We start from the raw sequence: 24501 nt of genomic DNA, 5'->3' as shown, positions 1-24501 counted from the left end.
GCGCGCTCGGGAAGGGGCGGCGGCCAATGGCGCGGCGCCCCGCTGCCGGCTCCCCCCGGAAGTGACGTCAAGGGCCCCCATGTGAGGCGATTGCAACACATGGTGCGCGGCGCGGGGGAGCGCGAGCACCGCGTGCGACGTCAGCGCCGCGCGCCGGGGGGAGCGGGCACCGAGCGGCGGGGCCCGACCGGCACCGGCACCGCCCGGGACACACCCGGCCCCAGCGCCCCGCTCCGCGCCGCCCGCCCGCCCCGCGCCGCCGCGCCCGCCGCAGCGCCTGCCGCCGCGGGAGGAGGAGGAGGAGGAGGAGGGAGAAGATGGCGGACGATCCCAGCGCTGCCGACCGCAACGTGGAGATCTGGAAGATCAAGAAGCTCATCAAGAGCCTGGAGGCGGCCCGCGGGTGAGCGCCGGGCCCGCGGGGCCGCCGCCCTGGAGCGCCGGGTGTTCCGGCCGGAGCGGGGCCGCGGCCGGGGCGCCGGCCGGGCCCGCCCGGCGCGGGGGGACGGGAGGCGCAGCCCCGGCCCCGGGGCCCTTTTGTGCGGCCGCGTGGGACCCGGCGGCCGCTCGGGCCCGGGGGGCGGCGGGAGGGCGGGCCGGGGTCGGGAGGGCAGGGCCGAGTGCAAGCGTGGCCGCGCTTCCCGCACGGGAAAAGGGAAAAGGACGGCGGCTGCCCCCGGCTCCGCCGGCCCCGCGCGGCCCCGCAGCCGCTCCCGCAGCCGGCCCCGGGCGGGGCGGTGCCCCCGGCCCGGCGGGGGTGGCACAGGTGCGGGTCCCCGCTGCCCGGCCCGTCCGGCCGGCCCGTGCCAGCTGGCACCGGCGGGAGGCGGATTCCAGCCGGGGGAGCCGCTCCTCTGTCCCCGTGCCGCCTTGGGCCGCTCCCAAGGGACCGGCTGGGCCGGGGAGGGCGGCGGGGTGAGGGCAGCGCGTACTCGGTGCTTTCCTTACCGGGAGTTGTTCGATCTTTCTCGCCCCTTCCCCTCCCAGCGAAGGTGCTCAGCTCCATTTCCCTGGAAGTAAGCTCTTCCAAAGTTTGGACAGTGGGAAATTTAAAGTCTCTAATTCCCCTTTAATCCTTGCACTTTAACTTTTTTTGTCCCCCCAGAATATCTGTTCCTGCAGCCTGCCCCATGCCAGAAGTGCCTGTTTGAGAGGGCAGCTTGGCAGTGGCTGCTTCCATCGTTTGGGAACCCTCTTGGGCCTGAGGAATTGCAAGACTTCAAGGTTCTGGGGCTGTAAAATAGCAAAGAAAGTGTGTCTGGGCAGACAGCCTGGTAAAATAAAAATGAGGGGTCACTCCTTAGCCGCCCTTGTGGCTCCAATTTCCCCAGGCTCACCTGAACAGGTGTTGCTGTAGCTGGGCAGCACTGGCATCGTTCTGGGGCCAGCTGGCAGATCTGCTGTCTTGCCATGTCCTTCGTGCTGGTGCTTGGTCTGTGCAATCATTAGCTGAAAACTAACCCAGGTAGGAGGGGATCCCGAGTCACAGGTCTCCCTGGATGTGTTTTACTCTGATTCATGAGCAGCTGTGCAGGGATGGTGGGGGTAGAAGGGAGTGGGGAGCCTGGGCTGCCCTTCTCTGTGGCACACTGGACTTTGGCTGCCCCAGCTGATCACTGGGCTGAGTCTGTGTGTGCTGTGGGCAGCACAGGCTGTGCTCACAGGGGTCCTGGGAGGCTGAAAGGGCTTGGGAAACTCCAGGCATCCGCTGGAGCATTGTGCAAGAGCATTTAGGGAGCCTGGGTGGGTTTTGGAAATGTGGAGTTGGAGTTTTGTCTCTCCCTGGTTTGAGCTGTGCCCATTTCAGTGTTGTTTGGGATGGGCGAGTGCTGCAGAGAAGGTCCCAGCAGCTGTTGGGGTGCTCCTGGCAGGTGTCTCCTGTGGTGTCAGCTTCCTGGGGCCACAGGCCAGGGTCTGCCCTGTCTTCCCTCCTCCAGTGATCCCTGGACAGCTCTGCTGTGCAGTAGAGGTGCCACAGGCACAGTCAGATCCGTGCAGGAGGTTTAGCTGTGCCCCCTGGATCCAGCACATCTCCTGGAAGTGGTGATGCTGCTGTCCCTTAATTTAATCTGTGCCAGCTGCTGAAGCAGCTCCTGAGGAAGGCGGTGCTGGTGCCAGCAGTCTAATCTGAGCGAGGTGATGCTGGTTTGGTGTCTTCCAGGGATGCCTAGCCCAAATGACCCTGGTGTGGGTGCAGTGAGGAGGAGAGGTGCTGCAGCCTCAGCCCCCAGCAGGCTGGGGCTCCCTGGCACAGGAGCTGTGGGGCAGTGGAACAGGCTTTTCCTGCCTCTGCAGGAGTCACTTCCCCTTCCTGTGCAGTGGGAAGACCTGTTCTGGGCTGGGTTAGGGGCAAAGCCTTCCAGCAGGGTGATGTGGAGGGCCAGGCCTCGCTGGGAAGGCGTCCCCACCTTGCCTTACTCATGTGCTCCATTAGTGACCCAGCAGCAGTGTCCCAGTTTCGTGTGCTGGCTGCTCCTGCCGGGATCAAAGGACGGGAAATGGAGGAAGCTGGAGTCAGACATTGCCTTGGCATGTGTGGGGGCCCCTCTGCTCTGACCCAGCTCATGGGGTGAGCTCTCAGTGCAGCCTGCAGGGGGTTAACAAAAGTGAGCAGGAGGGCGAGGAAGGGCCTTTATGGGATGGGTGAGGAGAGGGGCAGTGCTTGGTCAGAGCACCCAGGGGAAAGGTTAAAACCTCAGCTTTCCCAGAAGCTGATCAGGTGGAGGCCAGCAGGGGTAGGGCTGCCTCTCAAACCTGGAGCTAACATCCGAGTGGGAATGCTCTGTGTTGTTTTCCCAGCCCTGCTAAGGAAATCTGCCTTTCTCACTGATCTCTATAGAAAGAATCTGTCAGTTCCAAACAATGAAAAATAATTTTTAACTCCCCAGCCCCACCTCAAAGCCCTGTCTCTGCTGACAGGGACTAGAAGGAGCTGTTATCTGTGTCTTGCTTCCTAAACCAGAAGTTATCTCCTTCCAGCTCTCCAAAGCTGAGTTGCAAACCGTGTGGTCCTGTGCAGAGTGGCTGAGTTGGTGTTTGTGATTTGGTGAGGTGGAGGGGGTAGCTGGGCTCTCACAGGGTGTGAGGGGAGCACAGGGACCAGTTCAGCCCTGCAGGCAATGAACCTCTGTGGCCAGAAGGAGATGGGAGTGAAAGGCTCCTGATGGGGCAGTTGTGGCCTTGGCAGAAGTTTAACCTTGTCATGCATCTCTGAGAGCTTGGAGTGCTCAGACTTAGATCCAACATTTCTGCTTCTCCCCTACTGAGGGATTCATTTTGCTTTCAGTACACAGTTCAGTTTTGTAGAATAGGTTTGGAGAAACACTGGGCCCCCCAGAAGCTGCAGCTGTGTCTTTCTCTGTGGGGCTGCTGCAGCCCAAGCAGAAGCAGCATTAGCCACTGTGTTTTCCTTTCTTCTCCTCTCTCTTGGGGCTTTTCTGCTGTTGCTTCATGCAGTTTTTCAGTGTCAGTGCTAAATTGACAATCCCTCTTTGTTCCTTTGGTCTCTGCAGTTCTGAATAGTTAGCTGGCCTATGGGCAGGGTTTTCTGCTAATCTAAGCTGTAAATGCTTGGCAAAATGAAGTATCAGCAACAACAAGCAGTCTCTTTGCTGGGAGAGGACCTGAGATGTCACATTGGAATCATGTTTGGAAACTTCTCCATGTCTTAGAAGTGCTTTCCTCTGCAAACCTCTGCTTGCAATGGTACTGGCACCTGCCTAGCCAGATGGGCTTCCAGACCCCAGGTGAGAGTGAAGGGTGTGGAGCTCCCTTACAATGGGAAAACTTTGAGGAACATCCTCTCTGGAGACCTCTCCCTTGTCCTGAGCTTGCTCTGTTGGGAGCAGAAGCCCTTGTTGGTTACTTTACTGGAACAGGGAAAGAGGAGGTGAAGATTGAGGTGTCACTGAAGGCACTGAGTGCAAACACAACTGAGGCTGGTGTGGGGAGGAACATTTCCCAAATGATGTGCTCTGGAAGGTGGGTCAGACAGGCGAATGCAGAAACAAAGTCTGAACAAGTAACTTATTGTGGTTGTAACTGGAAGAAATGTTTCAAAGCTGGAGGAGGGAGAAATGGCAAGAGAAGGGGACATCTTGGTGTCTCCAGAGTCTTTGGGAGGAAAGCAAAATGTTGCAGTTCCTGCCTGGGTTTGGATTCTGCCATGTTGAGATTTCCATCTGCTATATGGGAGAAACAGAAGGGGAGAGGAACAAAGTCACCATGAGGGACAGAGGCCTCTCTCTCTCCAAAGAGAGACAAAGTTCTGCTTGAGTTCCTGGAAAATGGAGCATAGTTCTGCTTGAGGGTGAACAAGCTCACCTGTTGCTTGGACAGAAAAGATTTGCCCACATCATTTGCAGATGGGTTCTCTTGCAGTCTCTCTGGAGTCTTGCTGGTCCTGATGGAAAAGTCCAACCTTGGAATTAGGTTCAGGCTGCTGCTGTTTCCCAGCCTTGTGGAGCAGGAGCAGGAGGCTGCACTTCTCAACACCTTGTTGTGGGATATGCTGGGATGGTGCTGCTCTGGGACTGGGCAGCTTGGCAGGGCTAAGATTGGCTTGGATGAGCTGATACTTCTGGGGGATAAGGCAGTTTTAACCTGTTCCACTGTGAGGATGGGGGCCCTTTCCATGAGAGGCCTGAGAGCCCATCTGGCTGTGAGTGAACACCACTGTGGGCAGGGCTGCAGAGCTCCGCTGCTGGGGCAGTCAGGGATCACTGGGTCAGTGAGAGCTCTCTCCTGTACAGCTTTGCCTTGCTCCCAGTTTCTTTTGAACAAAGTCCTGGGAAGCCATGGTGCTGGGGTTCTCTCCTGCTGCCTGAGTGAGCTGTATTTCCCACCTGGATCAGGCACAGCTCCTGCAGCACTCTCCTGTGAGTGGGTTGTTCTGCTGGTGGTGCTGCAGGTGCAGTTGTGCTGGGATAACTGTGGGACAGTGTTGTAGCTGAGTTAACTCCGGCGTGGATTCTCCTGCTCCATACAGGAGATTTAGGGTGACCCCACCACCATGGCCAGGCAGGACCAGAGCAGCTCTCTTGGCTCAGGGGGTGTCACACAGCAGGAGGAGCATTTAGTGAGGTCTGTCAGCACTGGCTGGTGTCTGCCTGCCCTGCCAGAGATGTGTCAGTGCAGGGGCTCCCTCCCCTGCTCCCAGCCTGGCAGCAGATCTCTTTCCCTGCCTTCTTTATCAGGATCTGTTTGTCATTGTGGCTGTGCCTCGGACCTGAGCTCTGGGTCAGTTTAACTTGATACAGGAGCTGTTTCTGCAGCTTTCCCCTCAGGATGGGGGGTGTGATGGAGGCCTTGCCCCAGGCCTGGGTGAGCTGGTGCATTGGGAAGGGCAGAGCCATGCCAAGGTGGTCCTTGGCTTTCCAACTCGTGCTGTGGTATTTAGGTTGCAGCTCTGTTACGTTGTGCCAGTGCCAGTCATGGGAGAGGCTTGAGGATCTCTCCTGTGAGCTGGTGTCTCCAGTGGCCCTCTCTTGCAGAAAGGTCCTGCTCCAGCTTGGATTGAGCTGGGCTGTCACTGTGTGAGGCACGGGTGGGACCAGGGCTGGGGGAGCAGGAGGGTGTGCAGGAATTGAGCTTTACTGACAGTGAGGTTTCTGCTCTGACTTGGTGATGTGACCTTAGTGTGGGGTGTTCAGGGAAGAGGTTGTGGTTGAAGTTCTTACCCAAGGCAGATTGCTTCCTCCAAGCTGTGCTTTCTCATGCTGCCTGTGGCAGGGGGAGTTCCTGAAGGAGGTCATGTTTCTGTGAGAGGCAGAGGCTGTCATGCCAGTAGTGCCTTTTGCTGCTGTGGGGACAGGGAGGAGGTGTTTGCAGAGGGGCTGGAATAGAAACAGTGCAGGGCAGAAGGGAGAGCTGAGGGCACTGTGGCAGCAAACCACGTGGGATGAGCAGCAGCTGCTTCTACACCATTTCCCTGCTCTGCTGGGCCTCTTCAGGCTGCCAGTGTCCACAGGGCTGGGGTACAAGCTGAATGTGGATTTCATACAGGCAGGGCTGATCAGAGCTCTCAGGACTAAGCAGTGTCCTGTGTTTCAGTGGTGCTCAGGGTGGGAGGTCTGAGAAAGCTGTGCCAGGTGGGAAGAGGAGCCAGGGAAGCTGAAGCCAGGGACAATGTCCAAAGGGTTGTTGACATCCTGCTGGTTGCCTCAGTCTAATGGTTGTAAAACATCTCCTGGGCTCTCACCTGCCTGCTGTACCTGTTCCTTTGGAAGTGCAGTGACAATTAGCAAGTGCTGTTTGGAGAGAGCTCACTGGCAGGTGGCTGAGGAGGACCTGAGCTGGAAAAGTGGCTCCAGATCAGAACTCCAGTGAGTGTCTGACTGCCTGTGGCTGTTCAGCAGCCTGGTACCTCTTTTACAACTGTGTGAATCATTAGTGAGCAGCGTGATTCATGCACAGATCATCATTCACATCGAGCTAATGAATGAGCCCCTGAGGAATGACGTGGTAGGAGATGGGAACAAGCACCTCAAAAGAGGACAGACTTTTTTGGCTTTGTGGCAACTGGATTTCTTTTCCCTCCTGTTAGCCACCTATTCCCATGTAGCTCTGGGGCATTAGCATCTTAATAAGCAAATCTGGATTTGTTTCAGTCCCTCAGTGTACATCTTGTACCCAAATGGCCCATTAGCATAATGCAACAAGTCTTTTAAACTTGGAGCATTAATAATTGGAGAAGGAGGAGGGAGAGCAGGGGAGCTGTGGCAAAACTGAGCCTCCCAGTGAGTCACAAATGTCTGAAGTGCAGAAATGTCTGTTCCACTTCCCAGTAATTGGGCATCCAGGCTTTCTGCATGAGGTCAGATGCAGCCAATGAGGCCTATTCAAAACATGCCTGTGCAATTGTGTTTTGTGGTGTGTTGCCTTTGATCCAAGGATTTTGGAGAGGCATTGATTCACCTTCTCCAAGGGGTGTGCAGGATGCACTTGTGCTGATTCAGTGCTTGGGATGAAATTGGGATCTGCTTCTGGAGCTGCAGGGATGTGGGATGGGGGTGCTGGTGGTGGCCTGAGCAGCAGGATCAGAGCCAGCCCCAGTGTGGGGACAGAGCTGCTGACCTGTCCCTCTGGGCAGGTGCTGTGTGGTGGCCCAGGGGCCAAGGGCTCTCTGTCACCTGCTCCCTGTGCAGCCTCAGGCACAGGAGAGCTGCCAGGCTGTGCTGTGTGCAGGAGTCCGTGACCTGATTCCTGTCTCACCTCCTTTGTCCTGGCACTGAGGGAGGCTGGGCTCAGGGGCAGCTCCTGGCTCAGGGGCAGCCCTGCCTCACCTGACCCTTGCTCTGCTCCTTTGCTGTCATTTGCTGCCTCGCTGTGGGAAGCTTTCCCTGGCTGCTGGAGCCAGGGGTGCACTGAGGCTCACTTGTGTTTCCCAGGGTGGGTTCTGGCTGGGTGCTTTTCTCCCTGGCTGGCACTCACAGCTTGGTTGGCATCTGGAGGCCTTTGCTCTCTGAGAAGGTGGTGGGTGAGGGTAGGAAGGCAGGATGCCTTTCCAGGCCAGTCTGAGTGTCTGCTTCAAGCTGGTTCTGGTTACATGAGGTGCTTTTTCTATCCAGTCTGCCAGCATTAGGGGAGAATGATGTATAGGATTCCTGTTGTGGGCTTTGGAGCAGGACTGCAGCAGGAGAGGCTGGCTTTGTGTGAGCCATGGTGGAATAGCTGCATGGTCTCATGCTGTGCAGTTAAGTGGTTTTCCTTTGTCCAGGGGAGAGGTGGCATTCAGAGGCTGGTGGAGGAATTCAGTGTCTGGGGTGTTTCTTCAGTTCAGTGGAGGAGGGGGGCTCAATTTCTCCAATAAATGCTTGTGCTGAAAAGGATTCCTGAAGAATTAATTACTTGGTCTCCTGGCTCTGCAAATCCTCTCCTCATACCCACCCTGCCCCCATCTTGTCCTTTTCCTGTGCTTCTGAGGTGTCAGTGCATCCAGAGAGGTGAACTCTGCCTTCCTTTTGCTTGGGAACTGGTCCCTTCCATACCTTCAAACCCTTCTTTGGGTGACATGGAAGCCTTTGAGGGATGGCTTGTATTCATGTTGCCTTTTAGGAGATGATCCAGAGCTCTGGGGTGAAATGCAGGATGCCTCTGGGGGATTGTGGGGTTCCTGCTGAAGTTGTGCTGTACAAAGTTCTGCCTGGCTTTTGGCTCAGCTCCACATTAAACCTCAGAGGGGCTGTGCTGGGTCCCACTGAGCTGCCCAGCGCTGTGTGCTCTGCTGGGTGTCTGTGCAGTGCTCAGGGCCCATGGGCTGAGCAGGGAGGGGGAGTTCATTGCTTCTGGTGGAGGCATCACAAACCCTGGTGCCTCCAAGCAGCAGTCAGGCTGGGGGTGTTTGCTGGGTTTATTGCAGAGCATTCAGCTGTTATCTTACAGGCTGTGCAGTCTTTGGCTTCCAGGTGATGTGGCCTCTGAGGGATCTGGAGATTCCCTGCTCTTTCCTAGCAGGTTTTCCAGGAAAAGTTGTGCAGCTCTTGCATCAGCTGTTGTCTCTCCAGATTTGGCATCTCAAGTGGACTTGAGGCACTTTGTGTTTGATGAGGGCTTTGTCTTATTAAAAGACATGAAATCTTTAATGGGTGCAGCTGTGACCTGTTTGTTTCACAGCCATCATTCATGAGTTGCAGGAGTGTGTGTAGAGCTTCCCTCTGGCAAGGTCAGTGCCTTGGCACTCAGGGCAGGATGAGTGGGGAGTGTCTGATGGCCTGGCTGTTGTAAGGGAACCCAAACCAGCAATTTTGTACTTGCCTCTACCAAAGGACACGTCCTTTTTATAGCACTCCATTCAGCATCTGTGCTCAGGTACAGCCTGAAAAACCCTCAAATATTCTTTCCTCTCATCCCAGATTTTGTGTGCCCTGGGTGTAGTCCTTCACTGAAGTGCCACGTGCCTGCAGCACTGTGGGTGTTGGTTCAGGAGCAGCTCCTTGGCACCTCTGTGATGTTCCTGGTGGAGTTGTGCCTTGGATTGCAGTGACATTGCTGCATCTGCCCTGCAGCTGGCTGCACGTGGAACTGCTTTAGCCACCACACAACCTGGGTAGCCTTGGCTGTCCAGGCTCCTTGGGCTCCTTGGGATGTGTTGTGCCTGCCCAGTGATGCCCAGTCCTGGATGAGAGCAGCACAGGGTACCTGGGGAGGGTACCATGGCTTGGGGCACTGTGTGCCAACAGTTGGTTCATAGAAAGCTTCCTGGCTGTGGAATGTGGTTGGGATCAGATTATCTGGGAGCTGCTGGCTCTGTGCTCCTGCCAGTCTCTGGCAGTCACCCACAGGCCTGGTGCTGCCCTTGGTTACTGGGGAGAGCAGGATGCTCATGGAGCTGTGCCCTGTTAAAATAAAATAAGCCCATTTGGAGTCCTAGGGAATGACTGCCCTGCCTTGCCTCTGTATCCCACATTCCACAGTGTGCTGTTAGTGTGAAATGTTTCACTGTGGAGCAGCTACAGCTCAGCTGCTGTTTGTCAGGCCTTCTCTGATAGCACAGGGCAGGCCAGTCACTGCTATTTATATAGCAGGCTGTGAAATTAGTGCTCTCCCGTGCCAGCTCACAGCCCAAATTGCAGGAGCCAGGTTGCTTGAGTGCTCCTCCTCAGAGTGCTGTGGTTGTGTGCCTGCTGGAGGGGAGCTGTGCTGGCTGCTGCTGCTTTGGGCTGTGGCAGAGCAGGACCCATTTCACAGCACAGAGCTGTGTAAGGAGGTGGGAGCCTTGTGGAAAACCACCACGTTACTGTCTGGTGCCAGCTGAAACTGAAGGTCTGAGGATCTGCTCAGCTGTTCCTTCTGGTGGCAGGAGGGTAGGAACATGGTGAGATGGCCACCCAGAGCAGGAGGCTCCTCTGGCAGCTGTCATGGAAAGCAGTCCATGCCAGGAGGGTGCAGTGCCTGCTCTGTGCCCTTGGCTCTGCTCTGGTGCCTCCTGGTGCTGGAGCACAGAGCACATCCAGAGGGCCCCACTCCTGGTACTGAGCATGGGCTGGGAGCAGGGACCCAGCTGGTGCCACATCCCCTGGGCCATTGCTGCTCCTGGGAGGGCCCCAGCCATGCTCCTGGCCTGACACACAGCAGGGAGGGCTCCTGGGCTCCCTCCTCTCCTGGCAGGGACAGGAGCTGCAAGAAAGGAGTGGCACAGCTCCCCTGCAGCTCTGGGCACTGGGTCAGCGGTGATTCAGTGCTGCCCACACTGCCACTCGCTGTGATCACCTGTCAGCAGTTGCTCTGAGGTCTCTGTGTGTCTGGGAGAGCTGTTTGGTGGCACAGTTGTCTAAAATTCCAACTGTAGCAACATTGGAGCTTTAATAATAGAAAGGCTGTCCTATCCACAAACCTTGATTTTCTGAGGAACTTGCTGTGTCCCAAGAGTGAAATGTGCTTATTTTTCCTTCCTCTCTTCCCTCAAACAGCCCTCCAGCACAGTGGGAGAAAGCTAGAGCTCACCTGCTGTGGTGTGGGAAGGTTGGAGCTTTGATCCTTGTCCTCGCTCCTGGAGGTACCTAATGCTGCTCATGGCAGGTGCTGCTAAATCTGAGCCAATTGCCCATTCCTGGCAGGGCTGGCACTGTGAGCAGTGCCCACAGTGCAGACAGTGCAGGCCTCCTGCCTCTCCAGAGCTGGCAGAGCTGCCTCCTTGCTTCTTTGGAGTGTGTGGGCTGCTGCCCCTCGTGCTCCCAGTTGTTTCCTCTGCCCCTGTCCCCTGAGCAGTGGCACCTGTGGTGCTGGCCTGTGGGCTGGGCTGTGCTTCAGACATCACAGACATCTCGAGCATCCCGCCCTTGGATGGCACTGGCAGCTCTTTGGCCAGAGCAGGGACAGCAATGCCTGGAGCTCTGCAAGGCCCTGGCTCAGCTTGGTCCAAAAGCATCAGCTCCCAGCTGCTGTGGTGGAACTGGTGTGCTGAGCAGGGGCAAGCTCAGCAGTGCTGTGATACCAGGATATGGCCTGGCATGGGGCCCATGCTTCCCCCAGGAGTGCTGAGGGGGATGCAGGGCACACCCAGCTGCCAGTGTGAGCAGTGCCCCTGATCCCAGCGCATCACCTGGCTGTGTCCCATGGCAGGTGTGTGGTGCAGCTGTGCCCCCTTTTGGGAGGCCTTGGGATGGTTCTGGGGAAATTCCTTCCCTCATTCCCAGGTAAGTGTTCTCTGGAGCCCTCAGCTCTGGAGGGGACAGGGTGGGATTTGCAGAAATACCCTTTATCTTGTTGAGGCTGCAAAGACCCAGAGGAGACGTGGAAATTACCTTACTCTGCAGAATAACCTATTTTTTCTGAGTGTTTTTGAACAGCAGCTTTCTTAGAAACCCCTTGCTGCATTTTGTCTCCTTGGGGTGAGTTTAGCAGATGCAGCACAGGGTTTTTTAGGCCCTGCCATACTGCATTAGGGTCTCAGACAGGTACAAGCTTGCTTTGAGAGAGGAAAGCTGCTCTTGCACGGTCAGATAACGAGGTGTTGGCAGCATGTGAGGGAGTTCTGCAGCCACCCTGAGTGCTGCTGCCCATCTGCTTCAGTGCTGCCTTGCTGGTCTCAGTCTTTGGTTGTTTGCTTGTTTAGTGATCCCTTGGAGTGCTGGGTGCATGGGGACTTGGTGACAAGCTGGCTGGTTCCTTGTGCTCTGGGCTTCCAGCAGCCTGCAGGGTGGCTCCTGTGGCAAGCTGCATGCCAGCTGTTCTGCTGGATTCTGCAGGAATTGGTCTGAGCCTGAAATAGCTCTGACTGTGTGAATAGTGGTGAAGCATGCCAAACCTGAGAAGTGCACTTGATGTTGGTAGTGGAAGGTGCTTTTGGATACAAATCCAGACTGGAATTTGCTGAAGGATTGGCCCAGGCACAATACTGTGCTGTGTTGAACTAGTTGGGGATTTAAATGAGGGGAATGCATCCTCTGAGACCCTTTACATTTGTTTGTTTGCAGTAATGAATCCCAAGGCTTGTGAAGGCCACTCTGTTACTTCGGGTGGGATGTCCCTGAGGAGCAGTGCTGTGACCCTGCCTGGTGCATGAGGAGCTGTGTGCAGGATCCAGTGGGTGCTCTGTGCTGGCCCCAGTGTTTCTGGGGCACTGGAACACAGCACAAGGCCAGGGGCTGGCATCTGAGGGGGGTGGCTTGTTGAAAACTGAAGAGAGCTTTTCAAATGACTTTTTACTGAGGAATTGCTCTAGGGAGTGCACACCCAGCCTTCCTCCTTATTGTGCACAAAGCTGGGGAAGCATCTGGAGAGTCAGGCCTGTGAGGAGCAGCTGAGGGGTCTGGAGGGGCTCAGCTTGGAGAAGAGGAGGCTTGGGGAGCCTTCCTGGTCTGCAAATTCCTGCAAGGGGGTTGTAGGTGAGGGATTGGGCTCTTCTTCCAGGCAGCTTGTGACAGGACTTGCTCCCTGCTCTTTCCCCTCTGCCCTCAATTCAGGACAAATTGTGTGCAATCTCCTCCTAGCAGGAGAGCCATGGAGTGCCCAGGGGTGTGACAGTCCCACTCCCACCTGCCACCCTAGGATGCCTTTAGGGGGTGCAGGAAGTTAGGTGTGATGGGCAGAGCTTTCTGATCTCTGGGAAGCTGTAAGACTTTGTTCTTTGAGAGGAGAAGATAACTCGGGAGTGCTGCTTGCACAGAAGTGGGGAAGAGTTGCTTTCATTCTGATCAGCCTCTTGCTCAAAGGAGCCTGCTGGGAGTGATAGCCATTATCTGTCCCCTAGGGCTGGTGCCATTCACTGGGTGGGTAATGCTCTAATTGACTGAGCTGTGTGGAGTATTCTTGGCTGGGGTGACCTGCAAGCCTGAGAGCTGCCAGCATGGCTCAGAGCTCCTCCTGGGAATAACACAGGCCAGTGTGGCTTTGTGACTTCGACTGGTGTGGATGGGGAGCTCACATATTAAAACCAATTAGTTGTCTTTAAGGTCAAGGACTTATTTGACCTACCAGCCTCCATTTCAACTTGGCCTGGATTGAGGATCTTTGGGAGAGGGCTGTACAAGATGTGTAAGGAAGCTAATGGAGTGATGCTTTTTAAAGCACTTCCCTGCTGCCTCTGTAGCCCAAACACTTCAGCAGGACACTGGTATGTGCCAGCCTGAAACAGCAGCGAGCAGGGGCTGGGGTAGGCTCCTTCCAGAAGAAATGTAAAAGAGCAAAACCCTGGGGTTTGATGTCTGAAAAGCACTTTGTTGGTGCTCTGACTCAGAATCCTGAGAAAAGGCTTTTTCACAGAGCTTAGCTGCTTTGCCCTTGAGAGAGCTGGAGAATACGATGAGGGATTTGATTTTTGTGCCATTACTCTAATGGGAAGCATGAGGTCTGGGTTAAATCTGAGACAATGCAGAGGCAGCACTTCAAACATCTGGGATACTTCAATGGCAAATGGGAGGTACCTGCTGGAAGGCAGATGGGAGCTTCCCCAATTTTCCTTTTGGCTTTGGGTGGATTTGAACCACAAGGCAGCTTTGGGGATTAAGATTTCTGCAAGACCCACCCAAAAGCCCTAGGAAAAATGAATATCAAACTTATTTTCCTTTAATTTAAGCCTGTCCTGTGATTTGTGGGGTCTTATCTCCTGACTCTGTGCCTGGGGTTGGTGCTGGTGAAGCAGCAGTGTGTGCTTAGCACAGCTCAGTTAAAGCAGCTGCCAGAGCTGATGAGCTGCTCTGGGGACAAAAGTGATAGTGGGAAAGCAGAGAAGACTCACTGTGACGAAGGAATCCTTCCCCTTCCATTTTCTGTATTAATCTGAGGAAAACAACGTGTTAAAAGACAGCACTTGGGCTGCTTGGTGCTCCAGCTGTCTGAGAACAAATTAAATGGGCTCTGAGATGTCCTTGAAGTATGTGGCTGCATTGTTTTAAATAATCTCTGCTGGGAACTGCTTCCATTCCTTCTGCTCACAGCCCCTGGTCTGTGCAGCCCTTGCTCTGTACATGTGTTCTTTCTTCCCATGTAGTGCCCCAGAGTGAACAAGCAGCTTTTGGAGGACTTGCTTGGTGGAGGCTGAGCACTGAAGCAGAGCCTGTTTTGGTTTTGTTTTCTTTCCTCTCCCATTGTTGTCCAGCAGAAGGGGAATTACGCCGGCGACAGTGAAGAAGCGTCCTTGGGGGAGGGAGGAGAGAGGAGGGATTTGGTGTGAGGGTGCTTGTTGCTCTGCTGCCTGCTCACATCCCTGTTTTCCCTCCGCAGCAATGGTACCAGCATGATCTCGTTGATCATTCCCCCCAAAGACCAGATCTCACGAGTGGCAAAGATGTTAGCGGACGAGTTTGGCACCGCCTCCAACATCAAGTCCCGGGTGAATCGCCTTTCAGTGCTGGGAGCCATCACATCTGTACAGCAAAGACTGAAACTCTATAACAAAGGTAACTCCTAGCTTGTGTGGATGCTGGCACACTTCCCTTGCTTGGAAGCAGCCTTAAGTTCCTGCACTATGCAGTTTGCTGCTAATCAAATCTGTTGGCCTGTGCTGCTGTTTTGCACTGATATTCCAGGTATGTTGCCTTGATGGCTGCTTCAGGGGTGGACTTTGGGATTAGAGTAGTAAGGTGGTCCTTGTCTTAAAGGAATGGGGTCATGATTCTGTTCTTAGGGCTGACTCTGCTAAACTTGGCCAGGCTTAAGAGCTGGATATTCTGCAACAGTTCATTTGTGTTAAAGTAGTAATATTGTGTCAAGCAGAAACTTCTGTGTGCCTTAAGCATGGCATTGAGCAGCTGCCATCATTGTGGGGGGAACAGACCCAGGCCATGTCAGATGAGCCCTGGCAGAGTTCATTGTTACTGCTTTTGCCCTGGCCTGTGGCCTTCCCTGAGATGGGCACTCTGCAGATCCCTGTGTGGGGAGCAGCAGAGCTTCAGGGGCTGCTCAGCCTTCTCTGGGGGTGTGAGCTTGCAAACTCATGGCTTTGAGAGGCAGCTGCGTGTCTGCTACAGGTGCACTAAATGAGTTTGTTTCCCATTGTAGAGACCTGGGAGAGAATAAGGTGGGGAAAAGGGAAAATGAAAAGTCTGGGATCTTGATTTCATTGTGCTGGCAGTCAGTTTTTGATGAGTACAGCTTGTCACATTCCTTAGTGATCTAAACCTGCATTGTGTTGTTTGTAGTACCTCCAAATGGTCTGGTTGTTTACTGTGGAACAATTGTGACAGAAGAAGGAAAAGAGAAGAAAGTCAACATTGACTTTGAACCTTTCAAACCAATCAATACGTCGTTGTATTTGTGTGACAACAAATTCCACACGGAGGTAAGAACTCCCCATTGCAGGGGCCAAGCTGTGGGCACAGCCCTGCTGTGCTTGAGCCACAAGAGCAGCAGGAACATGGCCTGGGGAGGGCTCTGGGTGGCTTGGGAATGCCAGAGATGAGGAATGCCTGCTGGAAGGAGCTGAGGGACTGCCCAGCTCCTCCAGCCCTGACTCTGTAACCCAGACAGGAGCTTCTCTCTGTAACTGGAGGAAGGCTGGGTTTTTCCTTAACCACAGAGGCCCATAGATACTATTGCAAGTCAGCCTTTAAAATACTGCCAAGATATTATCAGTGTTGCCTGCCATGCTATCAGATGTGTTAACTGAGAGCCTTGATGGGGAACTGGCATGTGCCTAATCTGTCTGGGGGGAAGTGGGATTATTTTTATCCAACATCTAATTAAGTGAAATGAATGGTTTGAGGCATATTGAAAGAAATGTGGATTACTGCAGTCAGTGTATTGCCTCTGAGGCTGTTCTGGCTCTGGCAGGTGCAGAGGTCTCAATGTTTGCAGTGCCCCTCACGTCCTTGATGTTTCCCATAATAAATGTATGGCCTGAGACTTGATTGCCTGTTGTCAGACCCATCTGACAGGGCTTGGCAGGCCCTCCAGTGATGTAGTTGTGCTTGTCTGTTTGGGTCTGTGGAGATTTGATCCATAAGTGGCTTCCAGAGGGCAGGAGTACAGCAGGGAAAGGTGTGCTTGTTGCACAGGTGAGGTCCATCCTTACTATTCTGTCTCCACAAAGGATGAAATCCCAACATGCCTTTGACCTCCCAGGAATAAAAACCTGTGCACAGACACAGGTCTGGAGTTCTGCTGGGTCCCTGTGTGCACAGATGAGTGAAAGCAAGAGGGAAATAAGAGAATTCAGCAGAGAGCCAGGATGCCAGGCCCAGGGAAGTGTTTGTCCCTGCTGCTGTGGGCAGTGGGAGGCTGCTGGGTTTCCTCCTGCTCTGGCAGGAGATGAATTCATTTGGTCTCCTGTGCAGCTGCTGCCTCAGGACACTGATTCCATACAGAAGTGCCCAGCAGGTTGTTCCCAGGAGCAGCTGCAAACCCACTGGTGCTGGTGTGAGGCAGTGACCTGAGGGGAATCTGTGGGAATTGCTGCTCCTGGTGATGGATCAGTGCCAGCCCCTCCCTGCACGGGCTCTGTGCTCTGCCCTGCTGGGGCTGTGGGGTTATTTATTTCCCTGGGGATTGCCTGCCCTGCTGGGGCCGTGGGCTCTGAGCTCTGCCTTTGCCCCTCTCTGGCTGCAGAGCCTGGAGCCCCTGAGCTGAGAGCAGCTGCTGGGGCACCCACAGCTCCCCTGGAAGGTGAGAGGAGGGACTGCTCTTCACCTTTGGGCTGCAGAGGAGGACATCAGTGCAGGCTGAAGGAGCAGAACAAAGGCAATGATCCCTTGGTGCTTGACAGGTCAAACAGTGCAATTGCTGCCAGAGCTGATCAGGGAATCACTGATCATTGGTTCTGTATGAAATAAGAGGAAAGCAAGAAATCAGAGCTGTAGTCATGTGCTGCCTGGCAAGAGCATCTGATAAGATATCTTCTAGATATTTTATTGCCTGTGTGGAACTGAAGTAACTCCCCCAGGGGCTGTGAGCCCTGATGTGTCTGAGGGGCAGGATTTACAGTGACTTACTCTGATACCTTGGCTGGAGCATTCATTCCAGTCCCACGTTTTGCTTGGCTCAGTCCCAGTTCAATAGTTAGCAGTGTAATATGCCACTTCCTCCTCTCATTCATCCCACTGCTGAGGAATTAATACAGAATATTTACTTTGGCCAGGAGATTCCATTAAACCTTAGCCTCTGTTTCTTCTAAGCTTGAGAGCTGCATCCTGGGTAGTGTGGATTTTGGAAGAGAATGACTGATGGGTTTTATCCTGTCAGTTCAGCCCAGTAATCAGGCTGACAGCCCTGCAGGCAGCTCCAGATCCCGTGCACTAACCCAGCACCATCACTTGCAGTGTTAAACTGGTGACTTCAAGCAATCTGGAGTTTTGACAAGTTCCCCATCCTACTGATGTGGTTTTGCCAGCCAGAAAGAGGATTCTGGCTATTGCTTTTTTGGGCATGTGTAAGTGAGCAGGAGTGTGTGTGTGTGTGTGTGTGCTGGATGTTTCTGCCCACTCAGACAGCCCCTGAGGCTGCAGCAGCTGAGAGACTGCCTTGAGAAAGGAGTGCAGAGTTTGGATGCTTGAGCAAAATGAACTCAAAAACCTTGATACTGCTCTGTGCTTTGGTTGGGCAACTTAAATGACCTTATGGGAAATAGTCAGCTGCTTTTTTTAAAGGAGGAAAATTGAAGAATAACTTCATTTTGCAGCAAATGTTCTGGCTGTCTTCTCCACAGCCAGTTATGCACAGGACTATTATTGCTGCTCTTCCTTGTGCTCTGTAAGGCTGAATTTGCTACAGCCACTGTAGATTTATTTCATCATTCTGCCTGTGGGACTTGAAGTCAGCAGGTGCAGCAGCCCAGTAGTGGTGCTAGGGAGGCTGTGTCAGTGCTTTGGACTACAAAACTGAACCGACAATGAATTGAGCAAGGTCTGCTTTCCTGGTTGGAATGCCAGGAGAATTACTGAGGAGAATTACTGCTCCAGTTGTGCCAGCCAGAGAGGTGAGGCAGCCTCAGAGAGGTGGGATCCATTGCACTTCACACTCTCCAGAGCCCATCTCCACCGTGACCTCAGGTGGAGAACTGGCAAAGCTGGGAAATTGGGATCAAAATTAAACTTGAGTTTCCTCTGTGCTCCTGACAGTGTTGTATGGGATGGGATTATGTGTGGAAGGAATTCCTTTCTGGGAGAGGGTGCCCAGAGCAGCTGTGGCTGCCCCTGGATCCCTGGCAGTGCCCAAGGCCAGGCTGGACAGGGCTTGGAGCAGCCTGGGACAGTGGGAGGTGCTTAAGCTCTCTTCCAACCCAGACAATCCTGAGATTCTGTAGTGATCTGGAATAGTTACAGCTCCTTAATGTGCTGGTTTTCCTCCCCTTTATTGATGCCAATGCAGCCATGAGAGCTGTGAGCTGGGGCTGCTGGGCTGTGCTGTGCTGCCCCCTCACACTGTGTCCTTTGCAGGCCCTCACGGCGCTGCTCTCCGACGACAGCAAGTTTGGCTTCATTGTAATAGACGGGAGCGGGGCCCTGTTCGGGACGCTGCAGGGCAACACGCGGGAAGTGCTGCACAAATTCACTGTGGATCTTCCAAAGAAGCACGGTAACTCACTGGGCTGCCTCTGTCCTGGGCTGGGATGGCAGGGTGGAACTTGGCCTGTGGGGGTTTAGCTCTGCTCAAGTCTGTGCTCCCTTGGAATCTGACAGCAAAGCCTCCAGTCTGAGCCTTCTGTCAGAATTAATGAATCACAGCAATATTCAGTTGATCTCAGAAGTGGCACTTTTTATTTCTTGCTGCGTTTGACCCTTTCTTTGGCTTTGGGACAGTTGTAACTCGGTGTTAGTAGCCCAAGCAGCAATCCCACTCAGTGGGGTCATTAAGGTTTGATGTGCTGGTGCTGTGTGCACCCCGCAGGGAGGAGCAGCGAGCTGCTCTCTGCAGGGAGCTCCATGGGGCCTCATGGAGCAAGGAAAATTCGAGTTCCACTCTGTGCTGCTGTGTTCTAGCCAGCCACTGATGAGTTCAGCAAATTGTCTGCTGGTTACTCCCAGCCCACTGTCCTTTGTAGAGTGGGATGGGACAAAATGAAACAAAAGCACTGCCTCCAGTGAGGCTGTGCAGCAGAGACTGCTGGGCTGTGCTCTGCGTCAGCAGCGTTTGAGGCAGTGTACAAAGGAGATGGCTTCTCTTGAAGGTACAGGGAGAGAAGATGTGCTCAAATGTTCCATTTCTACAGAGTTGCAGGTCTTTATAGAAAGAAAAGAAACATTTTCCTCTGTGGAGAAAAATCTCCTGGTGGGAATGAGCCCTCTTTATTCTCTGAGTGTTCGTGGCAGCCCTTGCCTCGCCTCGTGGCACACTGAGTTCAGGAGGCTGCAGCTGCCCTTGGCTGTGGTTATTGCGAGCCAGCTGTGTCCTGAGGATGCTGCTGGCATGCAGTGTGTCCCCATGGGTGCCCTGTCCCTCCCTGCAGGCAGAGGAGGTCAGTCTGCCCTGCGCTTCGCCCGCCTGCGCATGGAGAAGCGGCACAACTACGTGCGCAAGGTGGCCGAGACGGCCGTGCAGCTCTTCATCTCCGGGGACAAGGTCAACGTGGCCGGGCTCGTCCTCGCCGGCTCGGCCGACTTCAAAACTGAGCTCAGCCAGTCTGACATGTTTGATCAGGTGAGCAAACCCTCCTGGCTGAGTGTCAGTGCTGGGGTGGTGATTGTACAGGGGAATGGAACTCTGGCCTCTGAAGAGATTTGATCAAAACTAAAAATGTGATGCATCCAAAGGAGTCTCCCATTTCTGATACCTCCTGCAAGGAGCTGAGAGCTCCTGTTCTTGAAACAGGGCTAATAAGAAATCTGTCCCCGCTGGTTTGGAACTGGCATTCACATTCTTTGTGTTCCAATAAAGCAGAAGCTTTATTGGAATTGAACTCCAGTAAACTTAATCCTGGTCCCTGTTGCCTGAAAACTGTGCTTCAGTACTGTGCATTCAGAGGTGCCTCAGGTGAAGTGCAGTGGTGAGAGCAGTGGCTCCCATGGCAGGGTGAGGAGTCTGAGCTCTGCTCTGGGCTGGATTCACCATTTCCTGTCTCCTCCTCCTCTCCTTCAGCGGTTGCAATCCAAAGTGCTCAAACTAGTTGATATTTCATATGGAGGAGAAAATGGCTTCAATCAAGCAATTGAGTTGTCAACTGAGGTCCTCTCCAATGTGAAATTCATCCAAGAGAAAAAGCTAATAGGTAAGTGATGCACTGCAGCATCCTCCTGAGCCAGGTGTGTGGCACAGGTGCCGCTCTCACCCTCCTGGCAGTGCCCTTGTGCTGCCCCAGCCCTGCCATGCTGCCTGAGAGTGGCACTTGCAGTGTTCCTTTTGTCACCTGCACACCTCAACTGCTGGTATGGGGCAGGGGTTTGGTTGGTTCCTTTTTCCACACCAGACATCTTGGACTTTCTCTGTCCTTCCATCAGAGATCCCCTTAGTTCCAGGCCTTGTGGTGGCAGCTGCTTCTCCCAGTTTCTGGCACTCAGATGCAGCTTGTTTGGAGTTGTGTGCTGTGCTGGGTGCTCATGGCAGCCTCTGTGTGCCCTGCAGGACGATACTTCGATGAGATCAGCCAGGACACGGGCAAGTACTGCTTTGGTGTGGAAGATACACTAAAAGCTTTGGAAATGGGAGCAGTAGAGATCCTGATAGTCTATGAAAACCTGGATATCATGAGATACGTCCTGCACTGCCAAGGCACGGAGGGTACGTGGTGCTCTGGGACATGGGAGCTCTCAGGGTGGGACACCTGGCTGGGATGGGTTTGCTGGAGGGGCTCCCTGAGGATGTCTGACCACAGGGATGTTGTGTAGGGCTCTTTGCAGCTTTCCCAGCCTCTGGGGGGAGAGCTGGAGCAAGCAGGGCTCCAGTGCACAGAGGGAATTGCAGTGCCGGGGGGCACTTGGTCTCAGGGCCAGCCTGGAACCTCCTTCCAGCTTTGTGAGTGTGGTACCTGAGGGGAGCCTGAGGGGACCTTGTGTCCAGAAACACAATTGCTGGGCCTGCAGCAGGGCCTGTGCCCCTCTGTGTTGGCTCTGCAGCTGCTCTGTGCTGCTGTGCCCTGTGGGTTGCTCACAGAGCTTTGGAGAGGAAGGAAGGCAGTGGTGGTGCCCAGACCCTCTGTGTTGTAGTTGCTGGCTGTGCTCAGTCTCCTGCTGTCTTTAAACTGCATCTTGTAGCCTTACCCAAACTGATACTATCATTTTTTCCTCCCTTCTCAGAGGAGAAGATCCTGTATTTGACACCAGAGCAAGAGAAGGATAAATCCCACTTCACAGACAAGGAGGTATTTCAGCTTTGGGGTTCTGGCTTTGTTCTCAGTGTGTTGGTGCAGAGCTCTGGACATCTGGGCTAAGTTTGTCCCAAGCACCTGAGCACAGTGACCTTCTGGCACTCAGTGACACCTCAGGGCAGGATCCTGTGGCTCTTCCTGTGTAACCCCTTGGATCCCACACCTGCTTTTCTCCGTTCTTCCCTGCTGCCAGTGCCTAGGCTGTGTAAATGGGCAGTGCCAATCTTTGGGCACCACCAAACCATCACCTCCAAGGGTTTGGTAGCCCCCACGCAGGCAAGGCCCCAGAGCCATTGCTTCCTGCTTACTGGCACTGCTTTGGTTGTGCAGAGCCACTGTGAGGTCAGGAATGGTGACCTGGATCAGGAGCCAAGGGAGTGTCAGCTTTGGGATGCCTTTGACACCTGGAGCTGTCATTTGCTGCCTGTGCAGGTCAAACAGCCCTCGTGCACCAGGGGTCTGTGTTACTTTGCAGGATAAACTGGGAAAAAAGTGTCCCTTGCCAAAGGGTGGGATGTGTCCCACTTGGGCTGTGCCTGGGAGCCATTCCCAGCTGTTCCCTCCTGGAGGGAGGGCTGCCAATCCCTGCTGTGCATGGGGGGTTTGCAGTGTTACCTGCACTGAGGGGCTTCTGTTTCACAATAATCACTGCACTTCCTGCTCAGGAAATGGTGCCTTTTGGCTCTGTGCTTGCGTGGATCAGTGTTCCTGCTGGGTGAGGGGGCACAGCAAGTCTGAATGAGCAGTGAAGCTGAGGTGTACTGTGGAGTGACACTGGAGCAGAAGCATCAAGGCAGTTTTTCTCCTGCTTCTGCACTGAATGTTGTGTTAGAGGCCCAAAACCCTGTCAGTGATTAATTCTGTAGCACCAGGAGCTGCTGGTTGTGCCTGCCCTTGCCTGGTGCAGTTGTGCCAGGAATGCCTTCCCCCAGGAATGTCCCTGTGGAGGGAGCCCTGGGAGGGCTGCTGTCCCTGCTACAGCTGACAGAGCCATGGAGCCAACCTTGGGAGGGGATTTTCTCAGTACTGAACACACAGGGACTGTAACAGGGCTATATTATTTATTTTTCCCTTCCAATGTCTCCACAGACTGGGCAGGAACATGAACTCATAGAAAGTATGCCCCTCCTGGAGTGGTTTGCAAACAACTACAAGAAATTTGGAGCAACATTGGAAATTGTTACAGACAAATCACAAGAAGGATCCCAATTTGTGAAAGGATTTGGAGGAATTGGAGGTAAACTGCAAGAGGAAAATCTGTTTGTGTTATTTAGTGGTTGGTTTGATAACCTGGTGCCAACATGAGCGGGATTAATCTTAATTCCTGGCAGTCTTGAAACCAGTTTGAGGAACAGTTGTGTTCAGCAGGGTGGATTCATTCCCTGTCCAGCAGGATGGTGATCCATGCTGGGCCCTGTCATTTTCCAGCTGTGTTCCTCAATGCCTGTGTGCTGTGCAGGGCTCAGGGATGGGCTGTGCCCCTGTGCAGCTGCTGGAGCTCAGGAGAGCCCTGGCTCTGTGTGCACAGGGGCTTGGTGGCAGCCCCTGCCCTGCCCTGGGGCTCTGACAACCCCCAGCCCTGTTCCTGAAGCACTTGGAGCTGTTGCTCATCTCTCAGAGCCTCCCTGATCTTCTGCTTCTTTTCAGAAGAAAAGTGGTTTTAGTCCATCCTGGGGAGCAGTGAGGCCTCTGGGAGCCAGTCCTGCTCTGCAGCTCCCTGGCATCAGCCAGGCCTGGCAGAGTGCAGGTGGCTCCTGTGCCAGCCTGACCAGTCCTGGCCAGGGGGAACCCCAGCAGTGCCATGATCCACATCCTGCCTGGGCTGGGGTTCCAGACAGAGCTGTGCTACTGGCTGGGCTCAGCTCTGGTGGTGGGAACCAGGGAGAAGGGCATTGTAAAGGAGAATTTCTAGGTTACAGAGAGCACCAGTTGGGAGGAAAGAACCTGGGATTGTTTGGCTCCATAAGGAGCAAGGTTTCTAAGTTTCAGGGTTTGTAATTCCAGGAGTCTCTCATTTCCTGCCAGATCCAGCCTCATTGCATGGTGGGATCCTCTTTGCTCCCATGCCCTGTAGGCTGGAAAGGAAATGTCCTTGCAAATCTCCTTCACCTCAGTGAGTGATTCCAGGGATACAGGATTTCCAGAGCCCTGGGTTGGTGTTTGGGGTAGGAAAAGGAAAACAGACATAAATCCTGCTTTTACTGCATTGCAAAAGTAGCTGCAGTGCCAGCTGCCCTGTGGATTTCACTGCCAGGCTGGATGTGGGCAGTGACCCTCGAGCAGGGATGTGCCACTGGTGTTGTGGAGATGCAGCCCCAGAACAGGCTCAGCTTTTCCAGGAGGAATCTGGCCAGGCTGGGCAGCTTCCCTGGGGCACGGAATGAATTCCCTGTGGCATTTCCCTCCCAGCTGCCTGTGCTGCCAGGGCTGAGTGAGGAGCTGTGCCTGGGGGAGCTAAAGGCTGTTTCTTTGCAGGTATCTTGCGGTACCGGGTGGACTTCCAGGGCATGGAATACCAAGGAGGAGACGATGAATTTTTTGACCTTGATGACTACTAGGTAGTCGAGCTGGGTCCGGCAACACGTGCCTCGCCCCTCCAGCATCCAACCCAAGGAGCAAACTCATGGTGGAAAACACAACTGATCCCTGCCTTAGAATTGGAACATTTCCAGAACTTGATCCACGAGCATTTGGATTTAAGAAAGCAAAACCCTACACTTTGATTTGTCATAGTGTCAGTACAGCAGCAAACTACTAAGTTCCTATATGCCACTCTGGACTAATTTAAAAAGAATCCCAGTTTTTACTTTTACTCAATGGTGAAATTGGTTGCTCTTGTATTTTATGGAAATGATTTTTTTAACCTTCATGATACATTAACTGCTGTAAACCTCTTCCTTCCAAAATTAATAGAAGTAAGATCCTACTGGTTTGTTTCTTTATACTTTGATTGGAGAAATCAATTGCTGCATTTGGCAGCGCCGTGACCCATTTACATGGCATTCTCAGCTTAGCCTGCAGAAGAAATGGAACGAGGTTGGAGCCATAATTCTCTTCAAAAGCTTGAGGAGGCACTGACCTGAGTGCTGGTTCATTACATGTGGCTTGCAAATTCTGATGGTTTGGGGAGGCTCACCAGCCGAACGTGCTTTAATCTATTTGCAGAAACACTGCTCTTACAAACTAGGAAATGCACTTCATGGATTGCAATGAAAATGCTGCTGGAGTCTTGGGCTTAATTTGGATTTGAGCAGTGCAGCCTTCAGGAATTTATTTTTTTTTCAGTCTTGACAAAAATAAACATGAGATTTCAGTGAAGTAAGGTA

At 53.7% G+C, this 24501-nt stretch overlaps 1 protein-coding gene across 1 annotated transcript; it reads left to right on the top strand.

Moving 5' to 3' along the window:
* Positions 1-187: 187 nt before the first annotated feature.
* ETF1 (eukaryotic translation termination factor 1) lies at positions 188-24501 on the top strand. The gene is made up of 10 exons (XM_058815079.1): positions 188-403; positions 14164-14339; positions 15081-15220; positions 18312-18450; positions 19322-19512; positions 19951-20080; positions 20434-20589; positions 21105-21169; positions 22265-22412; positions 23651-24501. The coding sequence occupies exons 1-10, from the start codon at positions 318-320 to the stop codon at positions 23731-23733; spliced, it is 1314 nt and encodes a 437-aa protein (XP_058671062.1). The 5' UTR covers positions 188-317; the 3' UTR covers positions 23734-24501.

This window comes from Ammospiza caudacuta, chromosome 16, assembly GCF_027887145.1.
Source record: "Ammospiza caudacuta isolate bAmmCau1 chromosome 16, bAmmCau1.pri, whole genome shotgun sequence".
In the NCBI taxonomy this organism is placed as follows: domain Eukaryota; kingdom Metazoa; phylum Chordata; class Aves; order Passeriformes; family Passerellidae; genus Ammospiza; species Ammospiza caudacuta.
Note: the sequence above shows the minus strand (reverse complement) of the source record. Positions and strands in the feature narration are given on the sequence as shown.

What these genes read in the sequence shown, in the direction of transcription:
- ETF1 (XM_058815079.1), top strand. Translation starts at nt 318, where the DNA reads ATGGCGGACGATCCCAGCGCTGCCGACCGCAACGTGGAGATCTGGAAG. An exon ending in GGATCTTCCAAAGAAGCACG is followed by an intron (nt 18,451 to 19,321) that starts GTAACTCACTGG and finishes CCCTCCCTGCAG; the next exon opens with GCAGAGGAGGTCAGTCTGCC. An exon ending in CCCACTTCACAGACAAGGAG is followed by an intron (nt 21,170 to 22,264) that starts GTATTTCAGCTT and finishes ATGTCTCCACAG; the next exon opens with ACTGGGCAGGAACATGAACT.